Source organism: Lotus japonicus, chromosome 4, assembly GCF_012489685.1.
Source record: "Lotus japonicus ecotype B-129 chromosome 4, LjGifu_v1.2".
Classification (NCBI taxonomy): domain Eukaryota; kingdom Viridiplantae; phylum Streptophyta; class Magnoliopsida; order Fabales; family Fabaceae; genus Lotus; species Lotus japonicus.
Genome location: NC_080044.1, coordinates 45,473,981 through 45,496,462, shown reverse-complemented (window position 1 = coordinate 45,496,462; position 22,482 = coordinate 45,473,981). Strand labels below are relative to the sequence as shown.

Here is a 22,482-nt window from a genome sequence, read left to right as displayed (position 1 = left end):
CTTTTGGGAAAAAAAATTGACAACTTTGAAAAAAAAATCCATTTATTTTTTAATTTAGTCATCTATAAGTTTTTTAATGAAAAAAAAATATTTTTAATTTAGTTTTAAATTGCATTTTTATTATTTTTTAATTTGGCTTGTGGCCCGCGGGTCAGCCCACTTATCCGCGGGGCGGGGGCAGACCAGCGTAATAGAGGCCGTTTAAATGCGGGCCTACGCGGTGCGGGCTTACGCGGGGCGAGCCTATGCGGGGCGGTCTAACCGCATACCCAGCTCTAGTGGTTGGTGATAGTGGTGAGGTTTGAGAAATGGGGTTTTTGTGTTCTTCTTATTTCTCTAATTGAGTGTGTTTTTCACGTTATCATTTTTTGTTGATTGAATCATGTGAAAGGAAAGAAGCAATTTTGATGTTATCTTCTCACTCCAATACTTGAACTGAACTTTGAAAGCTTCGTATCACATGCCCTGGATGGAACAATTTATGTGTCTGAGAATGTTTTCATTTTTGTTTGTGCTGCTGTTGGTCTTGATAGTTGCGTTTTTGTGTCGAAGAAGAAGAGGAAGGGCATGCAGAGATCTAGGAGTTATCTGGTTTCAGATCCGAAATGAAAGGTTTTGGGATTTTCTGAGGTTTCATTACTTCATGATAAAAGGAGATGAAGATTCATCATTATTGCTAGGTTTCTGGTTTTTATTTTTTTATTAATTAAATTTGGGGGAAAATCAGATCAAGGACTAAATTGAAGCATTTCAAACTTTCCCAACGTTCCACTCAACCTTCCGTTAACGTCTGTTTGTGTTTTTTAACGTCAAGGACTAAAGTGGCGGTCGTGTGACACTTTGAAGGACCACGAGGTGAATAAAATTCATTCAGGGACGAATGTGAAATCGGTTGACACTTTTGAGGACCAAAGTGACTATTTACCCATTAAATTTTCATTATTAGTAAGTGGAGGAATCAACTTGCACTTGTGTAAGACTCTAGTAATCTTACATCATCAATAGCTTTATATAGGAAAAAAATTGTGAATCCAACTTTTGAATTATAGTTTTTTCATCATCCTCCTCATTTGTTTTATTTTTTGTAAATTTAAGTCACTATAATCAGTATGCCCTTATTGTTAATTTTGAAACTTGCTTATATGTAAATTAAATATTTTATTATGAAAGTAGTTAGTGATATTGTTTTTATTTCGGTAGAGTTCACGATGAATCAACGATAAAGTCTCTAATAGTGAAAACGTTTTGCACCAACAATAGATTAAGTTTAAACACAATATAAATTTAAGAATTTTCACTTCATCATATTCTTTATATACATTCCAGATCAAGTTTGCATCAAGCTAAAAGATGCAAGGCATGAAAACCAGGTATATATTCAAAATAAGACTGAAAAAAACCTGCCAAGTAACAAAGTAAACAACCAAGGCCAGTGGTTTTGTTTTGGCCTTTTGCTGCATCCTGATTCAATATATTTGGATTTCCATTGAACCACAAAATCTTAATTCTCTGATTATGCCTGGGATATATGAAACCACGACAAACTCCCTTACTTCTTTGGTATTACGAAAGCATTCCAAACCTCTATAGAATCAAGCACATAATACTTAAGGCATTGATGTTGCCTTGACAAAACAAGCACCAAAGTTGCACCCTCTTTTAATTGCAATCAGATAGCATCTCCCAAATACAGCCATGACTTTTCATGCTCTTAGTGTATGTTAGTATCCGCGTCCATAGTTTACATATGTACATTTTTTCAAAACTTTTATATCATTGTTTTGGCAATTACGCACGTCAGAAGCAACGGTAACACGGTTCCAAACCCACCCTTAAGTACCTACTACTTTCCAGAGTACCAGTTTTGAGCACACTTGGCATCAACAGAGAGATCAACATTAAGAATATTCTTGCCATAAAAGGGTTTGGACATGCACTCAACAACTATAGACTTTGCAACCTCAGCTGATTCAGTTGGTCCTTCCAATATGACTTCATCATGAACCTGCTTTGTCATATCAAAAAATCTTAACAAGATTATCACGGAAGCATGTCAAAGATATCCAAAAACATTCAGATTTCAAATATCCTGAATATCAGAAAATAGCAACTAAACTTGAGAGCAAATTCAGTCTCCTCAAAGCAGTAAAGAGTCAGCTCATCCACTCTCACAATGTGACAATTATTCTCTTTTTTCGATTTTTTTTAAAACTAAAATTAGAAATAACTTACTAGCTAGTCAGCTACCATACAGGTCAGGTATATTGCTTAAAGATGGAAGAGTATGTACTACAAGGGTACATAGATGGGTGTGCGTGACAAACACAGTATCACAAGAGCGTGAGCACATGAGAAAAGCTAATATTGACCATTCAATTTTATATGGATGCTTAAATTGAATGGTCAAGATTAAATTTCGATGAAACCAATCCTGACCATCTATGTATGGTTGTATAGTCAATTCTCACTCCATCTTACCTCTCAGTTGATACACCCCTTATATTTACACCAACAAAAGTGAGCAAGGAAATTGAAAAGAGCAGAAACTGAGGCATAAAATTACCTGTAGAAGTAATTTCCACCCAAGCTCCTTTAACCGTTTATTATTAGAAATTTGTAACATGGCACACATGGCAACATCAGCAGCACTACCCTGTTGCATTCTACAAATCAGAAACCCATAAAAAAAAGGACTTAAGTTGAACTAATGGCATCTCAACTGAAAGGACCAGGTTATTATAAGATAAACGAAGTGAATCCTAAACTTTGGATCATATAGGAATTGTCAAGTTTTAGTGCGTGTTTGGAAATTCTTCTACAAGTAGCTTCTTGGTGCCAGAACTGATTCTAAAAAAAGAGGCTGATCCAAACACACTTAATTGACAAGGTCTCACTATTCACCTACTCTATTATGAGTTTTTCATCTTTATTGTGGGTGAATAAACAATTGTGTGCACTTCACTGTAAGTGTAAGGTGATCCTATAGACTGTGTAGTGATAGTTTAATGAACACCCGGGGGGGGGGGGGGGGGCATGTTATAGTATTAGTCTATTTGAAAGATTAATGACCTGCACTGGAGTATTAATAGCAGCTCGCTCAATGTGACCTTGCTGGTAGGTGTTAGCTTGGGCCATCAAAGGGAACCGCCGGGCTCGCCCTAGCAATGTGTGAACACAATGAAACTCGCGAGCTTCTTTTTTACGCTCCTCTTGCCATTGCAAAACTTCTTTTCTGTCGTTGTACCAAAGGTCAACTGTTTTCTTAGCTTCTTTCACAGAAACCTGAGAGAAAAACATATGTGACCCTTTTTGGACAAGCAAATAATAAACCATGCGCCTTACAACCTCTATAAATCCCTCATCACAAGAAATTGAATTACCTTCCAATCCCTGGAAAGCCCCACTGGAGTCTTCCCATATGCAATTGAGAAGTTAAGCATTTTAGCTTTTCTTCTTTCAGAACCAAAGGCATCCTGTAATTCAGGGGAAAAAAGTACAAAATAGAATCATGACCAAGTTATTGAACAGATGGTTATAATGGTAAAAACTGCTAATGCAAGCTTTCCATATTTTGTGGGAAGGGCATCACCTTAACAAGCTTACCTAGGCCTATAGTATTTGATTTACTTTTATTAATATGCATAAACATTATTAAATACATTATACATTTACAAACTCAATTAACTTCCATACATATTTGGAAGCCCATCATAAATTAAATACATTATAGATTTACAAACTCAATTAGCTTTCATACATATTTCGAAGCCCATCATAAATAAAATGCAATCCCCCTATGAGTGCAACATTCAATGTTTCCCGCTTAACAGAGTATTCCAATGTGCAGTAGCTCTACTGTAATTCTATTGAAGAATTCATAAGCCTCAGGGTCTTTGTTCTAATTTTTAATAAAGTATCTTTATTGTATTTGCATTTGATGGAAGCAATGCAAGCACTCTGGAGCTCACTATATCTGATGCTATCAGTTACAACTTACAAGGCATACCAAACTAAAGAGAGAGCCAATACTTGCACAATTTAAAGCAAAGATTATTTACTATCATCAGCAGACAATTTACCTTCAATAGAGGAACTGGAGGTTTATCTTCACCAGGCTGAGGATGCCATTCAAGAAGCACATGTTTCTTCTCAACTGCTTCACGAATATATGGGTACATATTCATTGCAGTTCTTGAATGGAAATCTCCCCCAGCTTTAAAGGCATCCAACATGCTCTTACAGCTGGCAAGATGTGCAAGAATCCTAAGTTCCAGCTGTGGCAATACATAACATTGTTATTAACAGAATGAAATTTGTAGGAAATAGCTCAAATAGACAACCATATAAACTACTAACCTGCCCATAATCAGCAACTATAAGAGAATTCCCAGGAGCAGCTATGAATGCTTGACGGATTTTGTATCGGTCTTTTTCTAAAGCAGGTTGATTCTATTTCATGAAATGTTATGTATTAGATTAAGTCTCTACCTTTTATAAGTCAATGATTAATCTAGAACATGTAATACCCATATGAGAATGTCAGCATACAGAAATGCATAGCGCAGTCCAACTTGTGAAATCAGATGAAAAGGTATAAAGACCAAGTAGAGATCAAATATTCATGTAGTACTTAAAAAGGAGCAGGACTTAAAAAAACTTCATTTTCACAACTAACATTAAAATGAAATATCCTAATCAAAATATTAAGAGAATTCTAGCATATCTTGCAAATTAGAATAACCTGTAGATTGGGCCTTCTTGCCGACAAGCGTCCTGTCTCAGTGTTGATATTTAAGGAACAATGAACACGGTGATCCTTTCCTGATATATTATATTCCTGACATAGAGAAACTATGAAGCTAACATAAACCAGGTATAACAAATTCAGTGTTAAAATAGATATACTTGATCAAAATACTAATAAATAAGTAGTGGCATACGAAGCAGTTAGCAAAGAAAAACTAGCTCAGTCAGGTAAGGACTAAGGAAATAGTAATTACCCTAGGAAAGCGGTGAGAGAACTAAGAGTCTAATACTGACTCTATGCTATAAGAATTTTAAAATTTTGGGGGAGGTGCTATTCTATGGTACACCATTATGAGCTTGGTACAGAGGTCAATTGTCAAGCATTTCATTGGCTGATGATTTTATATAAATGTCTAGAGCTTTACCTAACCGCTGTAAGACTTGTTATCCTCTATGGTAGCGAATGTTGGGCTTTAACAGGACAACATGAGAAAAAAGTTGGTGAAGCAGAAATGAGAATGTTGAGATGGATGAGTGGTCACACTAGAAAGGATAAGATATGCAATGATCGTATAAGAGGAGATATTAGGGTGGAGCCTATCGAAGAGAAGCAGACGGAAAATCAATACTATTGACATGTACAAAGATCTTGGGATGAACCAGTGAGAAGGGTTGATAACATGATGGTCTTTAGTCCTGTGAAAAGGGTAGAAGGAGGAACATGGGAAGATATCGTTAAAAATTACTCCCTCCGTTCCTAAATATAAGACCTATTTCAAAAAATTGCGCTTATTAAGGAAGCACTTAATGTGACTAGTTATTGTATTGATTTTTTAAAAAAGCATACATTCTTCCTTATTTAACCTTTGTTATGCACTCACCATTGATATCCCAAAAGTCATATTTAGTTGGATTAGTAGTAATTAATGGTAGGTGGTAACTTTGGAATTGAAAACATATAATTAATGTGAAGGGTAAAATTGGAAGAGTACAAAACCTTTTGTTAGATTATTGTAACTAGGTCTTATATTTAGGAACTTCAAAATTTTGAAACTAGGTCTTATATTTAGGAACGGAGGGAGTACTTCATTATCAATAATATCCCTCAAGATCTGGTTTTTTGTTGAGCTCAATGGCTTAGTGTGATCCATATAGCCAACCTCACTTAGTGGGATAAGCATTTTGTTGTTGTTGTTGTTGTTGTTGTTGTTGTTGTTAAGTATTTAAATATAAGTAGCTGCCAATGAAAAATTCACCCTGGCCTAGGAAATAAAGGTGGGTGCTGGAGTGTTAGGATTTAAAAGAATGGAAAATTAGTTAGGGGTATGCAAGGTTGAGTATACTCTTCAGTAAAAACAATGTAACCAAGAAAATATCATTAATTTCTTTTGGAGATAATATATTACATGGAACTTTGTTGCACTGGTTTCATAATGAAAGCTGACACCTTGAAAGCTTTAAAACAAGCACAACAAGATTCAAATTGAAAACACATTTACGTATTATAGATGCATGAGGTTATAGCTTAAATACTTTATCAACTCTATTTATTTTTACTACAAAGTTCTTGGACCAATTCAAGCTCTATCTATACAGTAATATCAATTCCATTAGAAATGATTGAAAATCTTTCAATTAAAAATTACCTGGAGGGGAAGAATGAAATTAGAAATCAAAGAGTCTATGGAACAGACTTCACATAAAGCAGCAATAGCATGGCAAGCCTCTCTCCCTTCTTCCTCTGTTGGAAAAGCTGCAAAAGCTGTTCCATATGAAGATTTATCAAACTTAGCAGCTGCAATATGACTTTGAGAAGGATTCCCATCTTTACCATCAAGATCCAAGTTACCAGCCTCATCAATAACGTCATATTCAGCAGAAATATTTCCAGCCAGTGCTTTTAACGCATCACCACTAACTGATGGCCAACCACTTGCTGTGTACATCTCTGTCTCAAGGTTACAACCTATGCTACTCAACATTATATCACGAAATTTTTTGGGAGCCTTCTTTCCTTCTTCAACCACTTCTTCAACATTCGGAATTTTGAAAGTTCGCTCAGTTGGAAGTGCCAGATTGGAGTCTTTTCTGCAATGATGAACATGGTGGGTTATTTTCACTTCATTCAAAATTTTTCAGCTACTTTGTCAAAAACAGCAGAGTTCATAAAAATTTGTAACTTTTTCCCTTCATGAGCTCAATCAACATGCAAATAAAAACACCAAACTAGGTCTTAACATTCATGAATACATTAAACCTATGATTATCATATAGTTTGCATGATAACTATTTCAAACTTTGAGTAACATCAAATCAAATTATTAAGATTAAAATTTTAAACAAATGGTCCATGATGAATTTAAAAAATGTGCACCTGTTCACAGTACCACCAAAAAGCAGCTGGCGCAACTGTGAATCACTTCCCACATTCATATACTTGGCATCGGGACAATACTTACATGCCCACTTCCGGAATCTATCAACCGCTACCTCTTGCTCTGCTTTGGCCACTTTTTCAATGTCTTGAAGATATGACCGATCAACTAGCATTCCCTCAGATTCCATTATGACTAGAAGTTCTCCAAATGGCCGCCAATATTCATTGTAGAAATCATACATGGTTTTCCCATTAACTGGCAGGCCATCAAATTTCCAGGGCATGTCTGAAAGATGGCTCTTCAGGCTCTCATACAGCTTCAAAGTGCTTCTAGCATCTAAGGCAGAATAACATATCCAAGGTATACGCTCACCTCTCTGTAACTCTTCAACAGGCGCAATGGTAGTTGCTTTACCCTCAGATCCATCTTTTTTCACCTTGTTCTTACTAAATATAGTTTTCATTGACACCTTTCCAATCAAATCCTTTTCATGGTTAAGCTGAGCCCTAGACATCACCCTTCTGTTACTAGTAAGTCCTTCAAGAGAATAACCCCCATCCAAACGTCTTGATGAATCCCATAATCGTGCCATGTGCATTGTATCAGCGTGAAAACCAGAAACTTTGAATCCATAATTCTCTATAACATGACAGTCGAAGCTATAATTATGCCAGACCTACAGAAGGCACAAGTGACTCAGTTATTTCAATTATTATTTCATTTATTGGTAATCCCAAGTCATGCTCATAGACAAAACCAGGAATTTAAAGCCAATATGACTTTCTGAAAGATAACCTTAATGTATCCATTTCTTACAACACAACTGATAAATACTTCATTAATATACAAGCCTACTTCTGTATGAAAAATAAAAAAAGAATTTTTTTCACCAGCGTGTTTGTAGGTTGCAGAAGAGGAAGGGATGAGTATTTTAGAACAAAACAACTTTAGACAAGTATTTTAAGTTTTAACTGCCATAGTGTCTTACAAGCACTTTCATTCTCGTCTCTTAATGTTAGACCATTTGAATGTAAGTCTCTCTTAATGTTTGGCCTATAGTTTTCCCTGGTCTCCCTCTATCTCTACCTATTGCACTCTCCTCCATCTAGCTTGCCCTCCTTACTATGCTCCTAGATAGATCAACCATTCAGATTATCAAAGGATAATTAGAGCAGCAAGTAGCCGATTGGCATATAGCATAACTAGCATGGTATAATTCATACAGAAACAATCATAGAATTAAGACTTAATAGATGTTGCACATTGAGGCGAGAGATAGGATTACGAACATAAAAAGAAGGAAAGAAGATAGAAAAAGTCACCTTCTTGATGGAAGAATCACTAAAAAATTCAGCAAACTTTTCTAAAATTTCTTTGCCGCCACCATCAAGAACATCTACCCAGATACAAGACTTTCCACCTCCAAAATCAGCTTCTGGACCAGAATAAATGCTGAAGCATGTTATCTCCCCATGATCTACAGGCGTCTCTTGTTTGACATCTATTTTGGCTACCTTTGAAGACAATAAAATCAGAAGATGATATGTTCACAATTTGCATAAATCAGTTGAACTCATGTCCAAGTACACGAGAGAGAGAGAGAGAGAGAGAGAGAGAGAGAGAGAGAGAGAGGGAGGGAGGGAGGAGAAAATCTAGCAATATACAATGCAGTCAAAAGAATCATACCTCAGTATCACATGCATAAATAAGATGCCGGTACTTTCCTGTGAGCATCTTAGAAACTTCCAAAGCAAGAGGAATATTATCAACCACCAGAATATCTTCATAGATACTGCAGAGTCTGTCCCGAAGTCTTGATTTGTCAGTACCGTGTGCTTCTCTAGGAATTGTTGCATTACTTGACTCCTCTGTAGTTACATCAAAACTGCAATCACCATTAACTCTGGTAATTTTCTCTTCACTGATCTCTAATGAAGATTCATTAAATTGGCGGACCACTGTTTCTGAATCTGTAATCACCTTTGAATGGTTTAATACAGAAGATTTAACAGAAGATGAGACATGTTCACTATGGTCCTGGAGTACAAGGTTGCTAATCGCATTCTTGGAAACAGCTTGTTTCTGACCAACGGAAGTAAATCGATTAGACGCGTAAGAACTACCAATTTTCCTCTCAAATTTGCTTGGGTCATTCATTTCCTTTTTACCTTCAGCTAACTTATTTTTTTCTCTAGTCCAGCCTCGATTGTCACCACCAGACAATGCTCTTTTAGCAGCAGTGGTGGAAAATTCATGATTGTAAGGAGCCACAGGCACTGCCCTAGCTTGTGTTTCATGAGAAAGAAAAGAATTCAGCTCTTCTTCCTCGGTCATTTCCTCCACCATGCTAGTTGATGCATTTGAAAATGTCTTGAATGAAACACGACCCGGAGTCTCATATGGAAAACTGCATTTATACCTCATGTCATTGTATCTATTCAACCCCCAAGATGTCCTCTTCAGACAGCATGAATCTGCTCTAAACTGTATATAATTACTAGGCACGGTGAAATTTCGAATGCCATTGTATTTGTTGACAATCTGGATTAACTTCATTTTTCTTCTGCAGTTCAAATCATGCAACAAAATAAAGGTGCCAATCAATCAAATGCAGCAGCGTATCATGCAGACATGCAGCACCAACTAAGAAAAAAAAACCCATGAGCAGGTGATTGGGTGTATTTAAACTTCCGTTGAACTCAACGTGTTAAAATCTTGTTTTTCTGATTCACATTAAACTCAAAGTGGCAAATTCTAGCTTCTCCAGTGATACCTTGAGATACGTACAATCGCATTCACGTTTGCACCAATGCCAAAACAAACATACACGTGTGTTTGGTAAAACATTACACATTTGGACATGTCCTGAATAACAACAAAATCGAGGTAACAGTTTATCTAGCTATTACTACATTTACAGAAGTTTTTTTATAGGCAAATGTTAGTTGTTAGTAAATTAGTCCCTCCTCAGGGTTCGAACCCTGGACCCTTCACCCTTCATCCCACCCAATCCTTATGTCCCCTAGCTCTTACCACTTGAACTAACCCTCGGGGACACATTTACAGAAGTTAACCCCATGATAGCATCCCTAAAAACTGGTTTTAAATTAATTTTTTTCAATGAGCAAACTATCACAGAAATTACATGAGCTGAAAAACATGAAGCAAACAAGTGTCAACCTTCTAAACCCAGTAAGACAAGAACAAGACACTGTAGTCAATTAAAGTCACCATTATCTTCGAGACAAAAAGAAAAACAACCCCACAGAACTAAATGAAAACACTAACTTCCTAAGAAAAAAAATACAAACAGTGACACCCAATGAGGAAAAGATTCAAACTTCATAGCTATCAGAATTTGAAGACATGGGCAAGCTAAATTGAAAAGCACGAGCATAGAAAAACGTGAACTTTAAAAGGAAGGAGCGAGAGCAAACCGGTGGGGAGTAAGGGAAGCTAGAGTACTGGAGCATGAAGAGAGCGATAGAGAGAAGGAGCATGAGGGGCAAAATGGTCTTAACATAGTGGCCGGGGTTGAGACCTCCATTGCTGGCTGCAACCTGCAACAATGGCTATCAGATTATAGCCAAAGGTTTTGGGCTCAAAACCGAGTGCATGATATTGTGGTCCGATTCCGCCCAAACACAGGTTCGGTTTCGGGTTAAGCCGGTAAATGGGTCAGTCGGGTGGGTTCAACCGGATCTGGAGGAGATGAGTTTCTCAAACCTTTACCCAGAAAAATTTAAGAAAAAAGAAGGAGATGATGGCAGATTGGACGACACTATGGTGCTAACTAAGATGTGAGGTTCATGGAGTTTCAATCCTCTCTAGCGCAGCTCAAAATTTCGAGAGCCTTTGGTTGGGAGTCGTTGAAGAGAGCCTTGAAGTGGCTGCTGTACGTGCCCGCAGCGGATTTCAGATGATTGCCTCTTCCCTGAGTTGGTCTCCGCTGGCTTGGAGGGAGATGTAGGGTCACGTTTGGAGATAGTCGAAGCGGCGCGTCTCGATGGGATTGGGAGGGAAGGGAATCCGTTTTCTCCACGTCTGCTTTCTTATGATTCTTTATTAGATTTTAATGTTTTGATATCTTCAAGGCGTGAAGTAAGGGACACTTGGATTTCTTTTGAATTCATGGGCAAGCTAAATTGAAAAGCACTAGCATCGAAAAAACGTGAACTTTAAAAGGAAGAAGGAGCGAGAGCAAACCGGTGGGAAGTAAGGGAAGCTAGAGTACTGGAGCATGAAGAGAGCGATAGAGAGAAGGAGCATGAGGGGCAAAATGGTCTTAACATAGTGGCCTGGGTTGAGACTTCCATTGCTGGCTGCAACCTGCAACAATGGCTATCAGATTATAGCCAAATGCTCCAAAGTGTGCTACTTAAATATAAAGCGAATAATTCATCAAAATAAAAATAAAATATTAAAGTGAATATAAAAAAGTGAAAAATCCTAGCCATTAATTTGAAATCATAGGCAAGGTAATTTTCAACATGTCTTATGAGATTTCTCTAATGTATGGAAACTAGGATCAGAATGACATTCATATTTGTCTTTTTTTGTGAATAAAGTGGGTTTAAGCCCAACATTCATATTCGTATCTAAAAAAATATATTGATATCAATAAAATTTTATTAGAAAAGAGATAGTAATAAGATTTTTGACCAAAAAACAAGATGGTAATGAAGATTATATTTTGAATTTTTTGTAAGATTTATATATTTAAATTTTTCAATAACTATTAGTGATTTTGTTGGGAGAACCCTACCAACTTAATGTGATATCCGAGTTTTGAGGAGATTAATCTCACGACTGTCGTCTGTAGAGAGACCTTGGGAAACAAAAAAGAAAAAGAAATAATTTTATCCTAAAAATAATAAGATAAAGAGTTATTTTGGAGTCAAGTTTTAGATTTCGTCAAACAATATTAAAAAGTAAAATGTATTATTTTTTTGTTTTTATCTATATAGTTATGGTTCCAAAATGTAAATGTAATTAATTATGTTATGAGTATGAAAACGTAATTAATGAAAAGTATGAATGTGATATTTTTTTTTTGTTTAACTTTACCATTTGCATACACCAATTGCAAAATTATTCACATTTATCTTCATTACATTCTGTAACCAAAAAAAAAAAACTTCATTACATTCACATTTATCTCTCATTTCAAATTTTTTTTTAGTAATTTTATATCTAAAAGTACTCTTACTTTATTATATCCAAGTAACACTTACATGATTATGTCGATATTTGAAAACACTTCTACAATAATTGACTTGTTTGGATTGATGTGCAAATACAGAATAATTGATTTCAATAGCAAGAAATTACTTTGTGTTGCTCCTAGTTTAAACTTGATTTTACATTTCAAGTTGATGCTCCAACTAGCAACGAAGCTGACTAAGATTCGAAAGTCAGAATTAATTATGAGAAAGAGCTTATGAGTACCTGTAGATCTTCAGAATTGATAGATAAAAAATGATGTTATATTGGATTGAGAGCATCGTTGCTTTTGAGGTGTAATAGTTCGAAATTGATCCATGTAGCCGGAAGCCAAAATTGAGCATCTTTGCTTTTAATTTCAATGTGATGCTCCCGCTAGTACTCAAACAAGACTTAGAATCAATTATGAGGCGACGCTTCTGAGTAACTTTTGAGGTCCAATTTGATTAGGAAGAAAGATAAGATGATCCAAACATGTTATATTTACTTGATTATGAGCATCTTTACATGAAGAAAGACAAGACAAACATGCTTTAATTTCATGATGAAATTCTAATACGAAAAGAAATAGAAAGTCAAATTCATATTGTATTTAGCTGAAGGAACAGGAAACCTGCATATTGGGCATTGTAACAAATTGTCATTGATAGAATAGGAAATATTCTTCCTGTAATTATGTTTGATTCCTTGTAATTGTATTTATTCCTAGGTTGACTTTACCTGTATATATACTCTTGCTATTGATCAATGAAAGGCACCAAAATTATTTCCATATTCTCCCTCTTACCTTGGCTTCCGCAACCTCCCTTTTCCCCTTTTATATTTTCTTTTCTTCCACTCAGCAGCCTTCTCATTTCTTCCTTTACATCGGACGCCGTCGCCCCTGCCACTCCAGGCCGCCGCCGCCGCTCCCGCGTGTGTCTCCGTGACGCCCCTCCGCTGCCTCTGCAAAGTTCCAGCGCCATCATCCTCTTCGCGAGTAGTGTCTCTCTCGCCGGATCTCAGCACCGCCGCCTCTTACAGCCGCGCCGCCACTGCCCCTCGCACCGACGACCGCCCACCTTGCCCGCAGCCGCCGCTCGCGCCGCCAGCACCGCCCAAATCTGCGTTTCACTTGAACGCAGACTCGGGTCCCAAACACCCTGCTCGAACCGACCCGGATCCGTTTCTAGCAACCAGACCGAACCGGTTCTCTCAGCCCGGTTTGGTCAGACCGTCCGGTTCAACCAGCAGCAGCCTTAAAAAAAAAAAAAAAAAAACAGTATTTTTTTTTATTTTGCCAAACTCCTTTTCATGTCTACTCAAGCCTCATCGGACAGCACCCCTGAGAACGTCACCACTCCTATGGTGGTCCCCCCAGTGGCTCCTTTTCCACCGCCGGTCAAGTCTGATTTTCACCCGGCGCTTGCTGTTTCGAACATTAGGAATACCATTCCTATTATGCTTGACATGGACAATGACCGCTATGGCACTTGGGCGGAGCTTTTTCGCATTCATGCCTGTTCCCATCGGGTTCTGCATCACATTGTTCCTGCTGCGGACAAGCCTCCTCCGCTAGTCACTGACCCTACTTATGAGCAGTGGGCCACTTTGGATGCCACGGTCCTTCAGTGGATTTTTTCCACCATTTCTGTTGACCTGATGACCACCATCATGGAGCCTGACTCCACTGCTCTCAATGCTTGGACGCGTTTGGCGGATCTATTTCATGATAATCAGAACGCCCGTGCAGTTACCTTAGAGCAGGAGTTCTCTGCTGTTCGCATGGAGGTTTTTCCGACCGTCGCCGCCTACTGTCAGCGTCTGAAGACGCTTTCTGATCAGCTCCGTGATGTCGGGGCTCCTGTGAACAACCATCGTCTGGTATTGCAGCTCATCTCCGGCCTCACTGATGCTTACAAGGGTGTCGCCACTTTGATTCGCCAGAGCAATCCGCTCCCCTCGTTTCATCAGGCTCGCTCCATGCTCACCTTGGAGGAAGCCGGTATGGCTAAGATGAAACATGTTGAGCCTCCTACTGCCTATGTTGCTACTCAGCCGCGACCTTCTGATGTCTCTTCTCAGAGCTCTGATCGTCGGTCCTCCAACCGTTCTCGATCCCACAACTCTAAGGGTCGTGGTGGGAATCGTGGCAACGGTGGTGGATCCCGCAGTGGCACCTATCAGGGCTCCTCTCCTCCAATGCCACCTCACTCGCAGTACTTCCCGTACCAGCATTGGGGATGGGCTCCGCCTCCTTGGGCCTTGCCTCCGTGCCCATATCCTACCTCTCAGTGGACTCGTCCGTCTGCTCCACCTCGGCAGCCCGGCATTTTGGGACAGCGTCCTCAGGCTTATGCTGCTTCGGCATCACCTGTGCCCACTGACATTGCCACTACCATGCACACCATGACACTTGCCCCCCCCGGATGGCACCTGGTACATGGACACTGGAGCATCATCTCATGTAGCAGCATCACCAGGTAATCTCACGTCTTATTCTAATTTAAGTCATCTTAATCAGAAACTGTATGTTGGTAGCGGACAAGGCATTCCAATTCAGGGTTCTGGAGACACCACCCTCCCCACCTCCCACAAACACAAGCCTTTGACCCTTTCCCATGTCTTGCACACACCACAAATTGTTAAAAACTTGATTTCTGTGCGACAACTCACTACTGATAACAATGTTTCTGTTTGTTTTGACCCTTTTGGCTTCTCGGTTCATGATTTTCAGACGGGGATTCCACTCATGAGATGTAATAGTCCTGGCGACCTATATCCAGTCACTCCTTCCTTTCCATTTGCTGGTCTAGCTCAGAGTCTCTGGCACAACCGCCTTGGTCATCCCAGTCCTTCTGCTTTGCAGTCTCTTCGTAGTAATAAGTTCATTAATTATGAGCATTTGAATTCTAGCACCGTTTGTGAGTCTTGTGTGTTGGGCAAACATATTCGGTTGCCCTTTGTTTCTTCTAGTAATGTAACTGTGATGCCTTTTGACATTTTACACAGTGATCTATGGACTTCGCCTGTTTTATCGTCTGCTGGTCATCGTTATTATGTTTTATTCTTGGATGATTTAACAGATTTCTTGTGGACATTTCCTTTAAGTAATAAATCTCAAGTTTTTGAAATGTTCACTTCTCTTTCAAATCAAATCCGCACGCACTTTTCTCAAACTGTAAAATGTCTTCAATGTGATAATGGGCGAGAATTTGACAATAAATCTTTTCATGATTATTGTGCTGCTAATGGTCTTATTTTTCGCTTCTCCTGCCCACATACATCATCTCAAAATGGCAAGGCGGAGCGTAAAATACGCACCATTAACAACATGATTCGCACTCTTCTCGCTCATGCGTCTGTTCCTCCGTCCTTTTGGCATCATGCCCTTCAAATGGCTACATATCTGCTTAATATCATTCCTCGGAAGACTCTGTCTAATCTCTCTCCCACTCAACTTCTATATCGTCGTGACCCGTCTTACACACATCTTCGCGTCTTTGGTTGTCTTTGTTACCCTTTGGTCCCCTCCACTACCATTAACAAGTTACAACCACGCTCCTCCCCGTGTGTCTTCCTAGGGTACCCACTTCATCACCGAGGTTATAAGTGTTTTGATTTGTCACACAGAAAGATCCTTATCTCTCGACATGTCATTTTTTATGAGACTCAGTTTCCCTTTGCCACCATGACTACCCCTCCTCTCTCCACATATGACTGCTTCTCAGAACCTATACATCCCTCTATCATTCACCAGTGGACTAGTCCATCCACCGTACCTGACCCTACCCCTACACCTGTAGTGCCTCCTGTTGTGCCCACACCGCAACTCCCCACGACCTCTTCCTCCTCCTCTGACTCCCTACCCTCTTCCCCTTCCCCTCCTTCGCCCACTCCGCTTGTACCTCCTATCCGTACCATGGCCACTCGCAGCATGCGTGGTATCTACAAACCCAGAAAGCTCTTCAACTTTTCTGTCACCATTGATGATCCCACCATATCACCTCTTCCCAAAAACCCAAAGCTCGCTCTTTCAGACCCAAATTGGAAATCCGCAATGCAGTCTGAATTTGATGCTTTAATTAGAAATAACACTTGGGATTTGGTTCCTCGTCCTAGTGATGTTAATATCATTCGTTGCATGTGGATTTTTCGTCATAAGACGAAAGCTGATGGTTGTTTTGAGCGTTATAAAGCTCGTCTTGTAGGTGATGGCAGGTCACAGATTGCGGGTGTTGATTGTGATGAGACCTTTAGTCATGTGGTGAAACATGTGACCATTCGCACAGTTCTCACCATTGCCCTCTCCAGGTCTTGGCCCATTCACCAGTTAGATGTTCAGAATGCATTTCTCCATGGTGATCTGCATGAGACCGTCTACATGCATCAGCCCCTGGGTTTCCGTGACCGTACTCATCCTGATTATGTGTGTCGCTTGCGAAAATCTCTTTATGGCTTGAAGCAAGCGCCTCGTGCTTGGTACCAGCGTTTTGCAGACTATGTCTCCACCATTGGGTTTCAGCATAGCACCTCTGATCACTCTCTTTTCATCTACAGACGAGGCTCTGACATGGCTTACCTCCTGCTTTATGTTGATGACATCATCCTCATCAGCTCCTCTCATGACCTTCGTAACTCTATCATGGCCCTTCTTGCCTCTGAATTTGCTATGAAGGATTTGGGACCGTTGAGCTATTTTCTGGGCATTGCCGTCACCAGACATGCAGGTGGACTTTTTCTTAGTCAGAGTACATATGCACGTGACATTATTGCTCGCGCCGGTATGACATCGTGCAATCCTTCTGCCACTCCAGTTGACACCAAGCAGAAACTCAGTACTTCTGCTGGTACTCTGTGTGATGATCCTACTTTATATAGGAGTCTTGCTGGGGCTTTGCAGTATCTTACATTCACCCGTCCTGACATCTCTTATGCCGTTCAGCAGGTGTGTCTTCACATGCATGCCCCCCGCACAGAGCATTTGTTTGCACTGAAGCGCATCCTACGCTATGTTCAGGGCACCTTACAGTTTGGCTTGCATCTCTATCCTTCTCCTATCGAGAAGCTTATTTCCTACACTGATGCAGATTGGGGTGGTTGTCCCGACACTCGTCGGTCTACTTCTGGTTACTGTGTATTTCTCGGCGACAATCTCATTTCCTGGTCGTCCAAGAGACAACCTACGCTTTCCCGGTCCAGTGCTGAGGCTGAGTATCGAGGCGTGGCTAATGTGGTTTCCGAATCATGTTGGCTACGCAACCTGCTTTTAGAGCTTCACTTTCCTCTTTCTCAGGCTACCTTAGTCTACTGTGATAATGTTAGTGCCATCTACTTATCCGGCAATCCTGTCCAGCATCAGCGCACTAAACACATTGAGATGGACATTCACTTTGTTCGAGAGAAGGTCGCCCATGGTCAGGCACGCATCCTTCATGTTCCTTCTCGTCACCAGATTGCAGACATCTTCACTAAAGGCCTCCCTCGCGTTCTCTTTGATGATTTTCGGTCCAGTCTCAGCGTCAGTGAACCTCCCGCTTCGACTGCGAGGGTGTGATAGAATAGGAAATATTCTTCCTGTAATTATGCCTAATTCCTTGTAATTGTATTTATTCCTAGGTTGACTTTACCTGTATATATACTCTTGCTATTGATCAATGAAAGGCACCAAAATTATTTCCATATTCTTCCATTCTTACAGTCATTAATTCACTATTTTTCAAACCCAAACAAGTGTATAAAATTCAGTTTATAAACAAGTTGTTTTTGTCACCTCAATCTACTGTAACAAAATTTATGACAATCTCAATGAGTAGGCACTCATGAATCTGGTAGCAATCTTGTTTCTATCATCAATGACTACTATTACTACTCAATAAATTAATATGAAAAACATGTGGTAATGGTTTTGATTTTCATCATGATACCAAGTTGCAGCAAGATGAAATTTTATGGAATGAATCACAAACTTCATTAGCAATCCATTTACTATCTTTTTGTATGACCCTCTTCACTCAGATTCATTTTTCTTAGCAGCATTCTCTATCCTGAGATTAAGTATTTGTATACGTTGTTGCTTACCAACTTTACACGTGCTTCTTTGATAAATTGCCAAGAGCTGTAACTACATCACTTATCACAGGTCTAGCTTCAGCTTCCTCTCGAAGACACATTGCAACAACTGCTAGTGCTTGGGATAGACCCTTTTTTGGGTACTTCCCTTCTAGCAATGGATCAGCTATTGATGCATGTTTCCTTCTGTCTCTGAATAGTGGTTGTGCCTGAAAAGAAAAAAAGATTTGTGTATACTGGTCAAAACATAATTTTTTTGAGTTCTTATGTTGATTTGAGTGTAAATGGAAAACTACGAGGGGAAAAATATTGAGAAGTGTGATAGATGATGTGAATGTGATGTAGAAAAAAATAGTGATAGGAATAAAAATTGGGGTGAATAATAAATGAAAGTGAAATTGAGTATTTAAACTTTAGGGTTTTTTTAAACCACAATTATCCTACACTGACATAATCGTGTTCAAGCTAGGAAATACCGATATACCAAGTATTGAAAGCAATTGCCTTCACAGTTTTGAATTTGGGTTAAGTCTAACTCTACCCCTAAAAGCTAGCTTAGAGATAAGATTGACTGCAAATTATTCCATATATGGGCCACCAACACATGTTCATTCGTGTAAATTTCACAATCCACTGAGGGGTTGTGTTGAGAAGTCTCACATTGACTAGAGAAATGCCTAAATAAATGTGGGTGGAGCAGTGTTGTTAAATAGCGGTTATAGCGCCGCTATGCCGCTATAACGTAGCGGAAATTCGCCGTGCCGCGATCGCGATGCCGCGACGTAGCGGCAAACGCGATAAACGCAATAGCGCCGCAAAACTGAATAGCGCCGCGACGGGCAAAGCGAAAATAGCGGTGGAAGAGAAGATCACGTGTGATTTTAGGACTTTTTTTCAAAAAGGCACCGCTTGGGAGGTGGGAATCAGCCACCGACTGAATTAATTGTACCCAATTAATGGAAGAAAAGTTTTATAACTTAAAATCTTCACTCTATAAAAGCCTCAAAACCTTTCGAGTTTTCCCTTCTCTCTTCCTCCTTCTACATCAAGCTTTTGACCCTCATCTCCGGCAACCCCAATAGCTTTTCTGATGACTTTTCCGGCGAGTTTCTGGCTCCCATCTCTTCACTCTGCCATGCTCTGTTTTTTTGTTTTTTTTTTTATTTCTTTCTTTTTCTTTTACGTACTCTTCCGTTTTTTGTTTTTAGCCTCTGTTTACTTTTTTCATACCCTGTTTTCTTTACTTTTCTTTTTCCCTTCCTTCTTTCTGCACATTTTCAGACTCTCTTTTTCTTTTTTTTTCACACTCTGTTTTCTGTTTTTTTCCGTCCTGTTTTGTTTCTAATATCTGTTCTTCCTTTTTCTCCTCTCCCATCATGATCTGTTCTGTTTTTCTTCTTCCATTGTGAATGTGAACCTATGTTTCTAATATTTGTTCTTTCTTCACATCATCTTTTGTTTATTTTTGCCATTACATACAATGTTTTTTTATTTTCTGTTTTTTTTCCCCTGTTTTGTTTCTAAAATTTGTTCTATCATGATCATTTTATGCATTTCATTAGATGTCTTAATTTTATTTATTTTTTGCAACTGTTTTTTACTAGCACAAACAGCAAAACAAGCTGTTTTTCTATAATTTTTTTTACTTATTTTAACCGCTATGCGGATACCGCTATTTGCCCGCGACGCTATCCGCTAAATGAAATAGCGGATTTTGGCCTCGCCGCGATATTCCGCGATCGCGATTTGACAACACTGGGGTGGAGCAATCATCACTTCTAAGCTAGCTTTCAAGGTAGAGTTATGCCTAACCTAAATTTTAGGACACGGGACTCTAACCGGAGAACTCTGCTTAAGTTAGATTAACCTCACGCCAGTTGATGTACGTGCACTTTAAAATGCAGTACTGATTGTAAATACTGAAATTTTATGCTATAGAATTATCATGATTTTAGGCACATAAAGAAGGTTTCCTGACATACCCAAGCGACTAAGTTTTGCTCTTCACATGGTCTTGAATGATCAAACACTCTTCTTCCGGTGATCATCTCTAAAAGCACTACTCCAAAGCTGTATACATCAGATTTTGATGTCAATTGACCTGTTGAGGCATATTCAGGAGCACAGTAGCCATAAGTTCCCATCACCCTTGTGGATACATGTGTTTTATCACCTGTTGGACCAAACTTTGCAAGTCCAAAATCAGAGAGCTTTGGATTGAAATTTTCATCTAGCAGTATGTTTGATGACTTGAAATCGCGATATATCACTGGAGTATCAGCTTCTTCATGTAGATATTCAAGTCCTTCTGCTGCACCTTTTGCAATCTTCATTCTAGTTTGCCAATCCAAAGGCTTTCTTCCCTGAGTTAGTTCTGAAAATCATTTTTATTTTGTTGTTGGTCATAAAACATATATAGAGGGTGGTGCAAATATATGCTTGGATGCATCAAATTCCTCATGTAAAATTGCATAAAATTGGTTTGTCACACAAATGGAAAGGTACAAAAGAAATCTCAGAACAACTTGAAAACCATAATCTACTTATAGGCTATATCATGTTTGGTTTTACGGTTGTGAGCCTCGTAATCAATTATGGGGAGATGCTAGAAGTTATAAAGTGTAGCTTCGAGAGTTAGTGTAATTTGATTTTTGTGTTCACTACTAATCCAAACACACTATTAAAATCTTCAAGATTCAATAAATTTGCTTAATTGTCATTAATTGTGCCACGGTGTGTTTGGTAATTGACACACAATCGATTTTAGTCTTAAAAACAATTCTAGCTGAAGCTAGAGAGAATAACTTATGGAAAATTCTAGCTTCTCCAGTGATACCTTGAGATACGTACAATCACATTCATGTTTGCACCAACGCCGAAACAAACATACACGTGTGTTTGGTAAAACATTACACGTTTGGACATGTCCTGAATAACAACAAAATCGAGGAAACAGTTTATCTAGCTATTACTACATTTACAGAAGTTTTTTTTATAGGCAAATGTTAGTTGTTAGTAATTTTAGTAAATTAATCTCTCATCAGGGTTCAAACCCCGGACCCTTCACCCTTCATCCCACCTAACCCTTATGAACCATAGATCTTACCACTTGATAGCATCCCTAAAAACTGGTTTTTTTTTTTCAATGAGCAAACTATCACAGAAATTACATGAGCTGAAAAACATGAAGCAAACAAGTGTCAACCTTCTAAACCCAGTAAGACAACAACAAGACACTGTAGTCAATTAAAGTCACCATTATCTTCAAAACAAAAAGAAAAACAACCCCACAGAACTAAATGAAAACATTAACTTCCGAAGAGAAAAAACACAAACAGTAACACCCAATGAGGAAAAGATTCAAACTTTATAGTTATCAGGGAATTTGAAGACATGGGCAAGCTAAATTGAAAAGCACGAGCATCGAAAAACGTGAACTTTAAAAGGAAGAAGGAGCGAGAGCAAACCGGTGGGGAGTGAGGGAAGCTAGAGTGGAGCATGAAGAGAGCGATAGAGAGAAGGAGCATGAGGGGCAAAATGGTCTTAACATAGTGGTCTGGGTTGAGACCTTCATTGCTGGCTGCAACCTGCAACCTGCAACCTGCAACCTGCAACAATGGCTATCAGATTATAGCCAAAGGCTCCAAAGTGTGCTACTTAAATATAAAGCGCATAATTCATCAAAATAAAAATAAAATATTAAAGTGAATATAAAAAGGTGAAAAATCTTAGCCATTAATTTGAAATCATAGGCAAGGTAATTTTCAACATGTCTTATGAGATTTCTCTAATGTATGGAAACTAGGATGAGAATGACATTCATAGTTGTCTTTTTTGGTGAATAAAGTGGGCCTAAGCCCAACATTCATATTCGTATCTAAAAAAATATATTGATATCAATAAAATTTTATTAGAAATTGATAGTTATGAGGATTTTTGAAAAAAAAAATGGTAATGAAGATTATATTTTGAATTTTTTTTGTAAGATTTATATATTTAAATTTTTCAATAACTATTAGTGATTTTATTGGGACAAACCTACCAAGTTAATGTGACATCCGAGTTTCGAGGAGATTAGTCTTAC

General features: G+C 38.8%; 2 protein-coding genes across 4 annotated transcripts; both read right to left on the bottom strand.

The window, feature by feature from the left end:
• Window positions 1-1,266: 1,266 nt before the first annotated feature.
• On the bottom strand, window positions 1,267-11,447 carry LOC130712035 (DNA polymerase I A, chloroplastic/mitochondrial-like). 2 transcript variants are annotated; one of them, XM_057561859.1, is made up of 12 exons: window positions 11,331-11,447; window positions 8,811-9,687; window positions 8,447-8,638; window positions 7,121-7,800; window positions 6,393-6,834; window positions 4,742-4,837; window positions 4,357-4,449; window positions 4,080-4,274; window positions 3,381-3,473; window positions 3,070-3,282; window positions 2,564-2,653; window positions 1,267-2,005 (listed from the first exon to the last, which is right to left on the bottom strand). In XM_057561859.1, the coding sequence occupies exons 1-12, from the start codon at window positions 11,438-11,440 to the stop codon at window positions 1,844-1,846; spliced, it is 3,243 nt and encodes a 1,080-aa protein (XP_057417842.1). In that variant the 5' UTR covers window positions 11,441-11,447; the 3' UTR covers window positions 1,267-1,843. The 2 variants fall into 2 exon arrangements, with proteins under 2 accessions (XP_057417842.1, XP_057417841.1); XM_057561858.1 differs by lacking the exon at window positions 11,331-11,447 and adding an exon at window positions 10,562-11,318.
• Window positions 11,331-22,161, bottom strand: LOC130712036 (probable serine/threonine-protein kinase PBL23). Of its 2 annotated transcripts, XM_057561860.1 has the most exons (4): window positions 21,866-22,119; window positions 20,381-20,761; window positions 12,573-18,607; window positions 11,331-11,453 (listed from the first exon to the last, which is right to left on the bottom strand). In XM_057561860.1, the coding sequence occupies exons 1-3, from the start codon at window positions 21,923-21,925 to the stop codon at window positions 18,413-18,415; spliced, it is 636 nt and encodes a 211-aa protein (XP_057417843.1). In that variant the 5' UTR covers window positions 21,926-22,119; the 3' UTR covers window positions 11,331-11,453; window positions 12,573-18,412. The 2 variants fall into 2 exon arrangements, 1 of the variants encoding a protein (XP_057417843.1); XR_009010847.1 differs by lacking the exons at window positions 11,331-11,453; window positions 12,573-18,607 and having other exon boundaries at window positions 20,620-20,772; window positions 21,866-22,161.
• Between the last annotated feature and the right edge of the window lie 321 nt (window positions 22,162-22,482).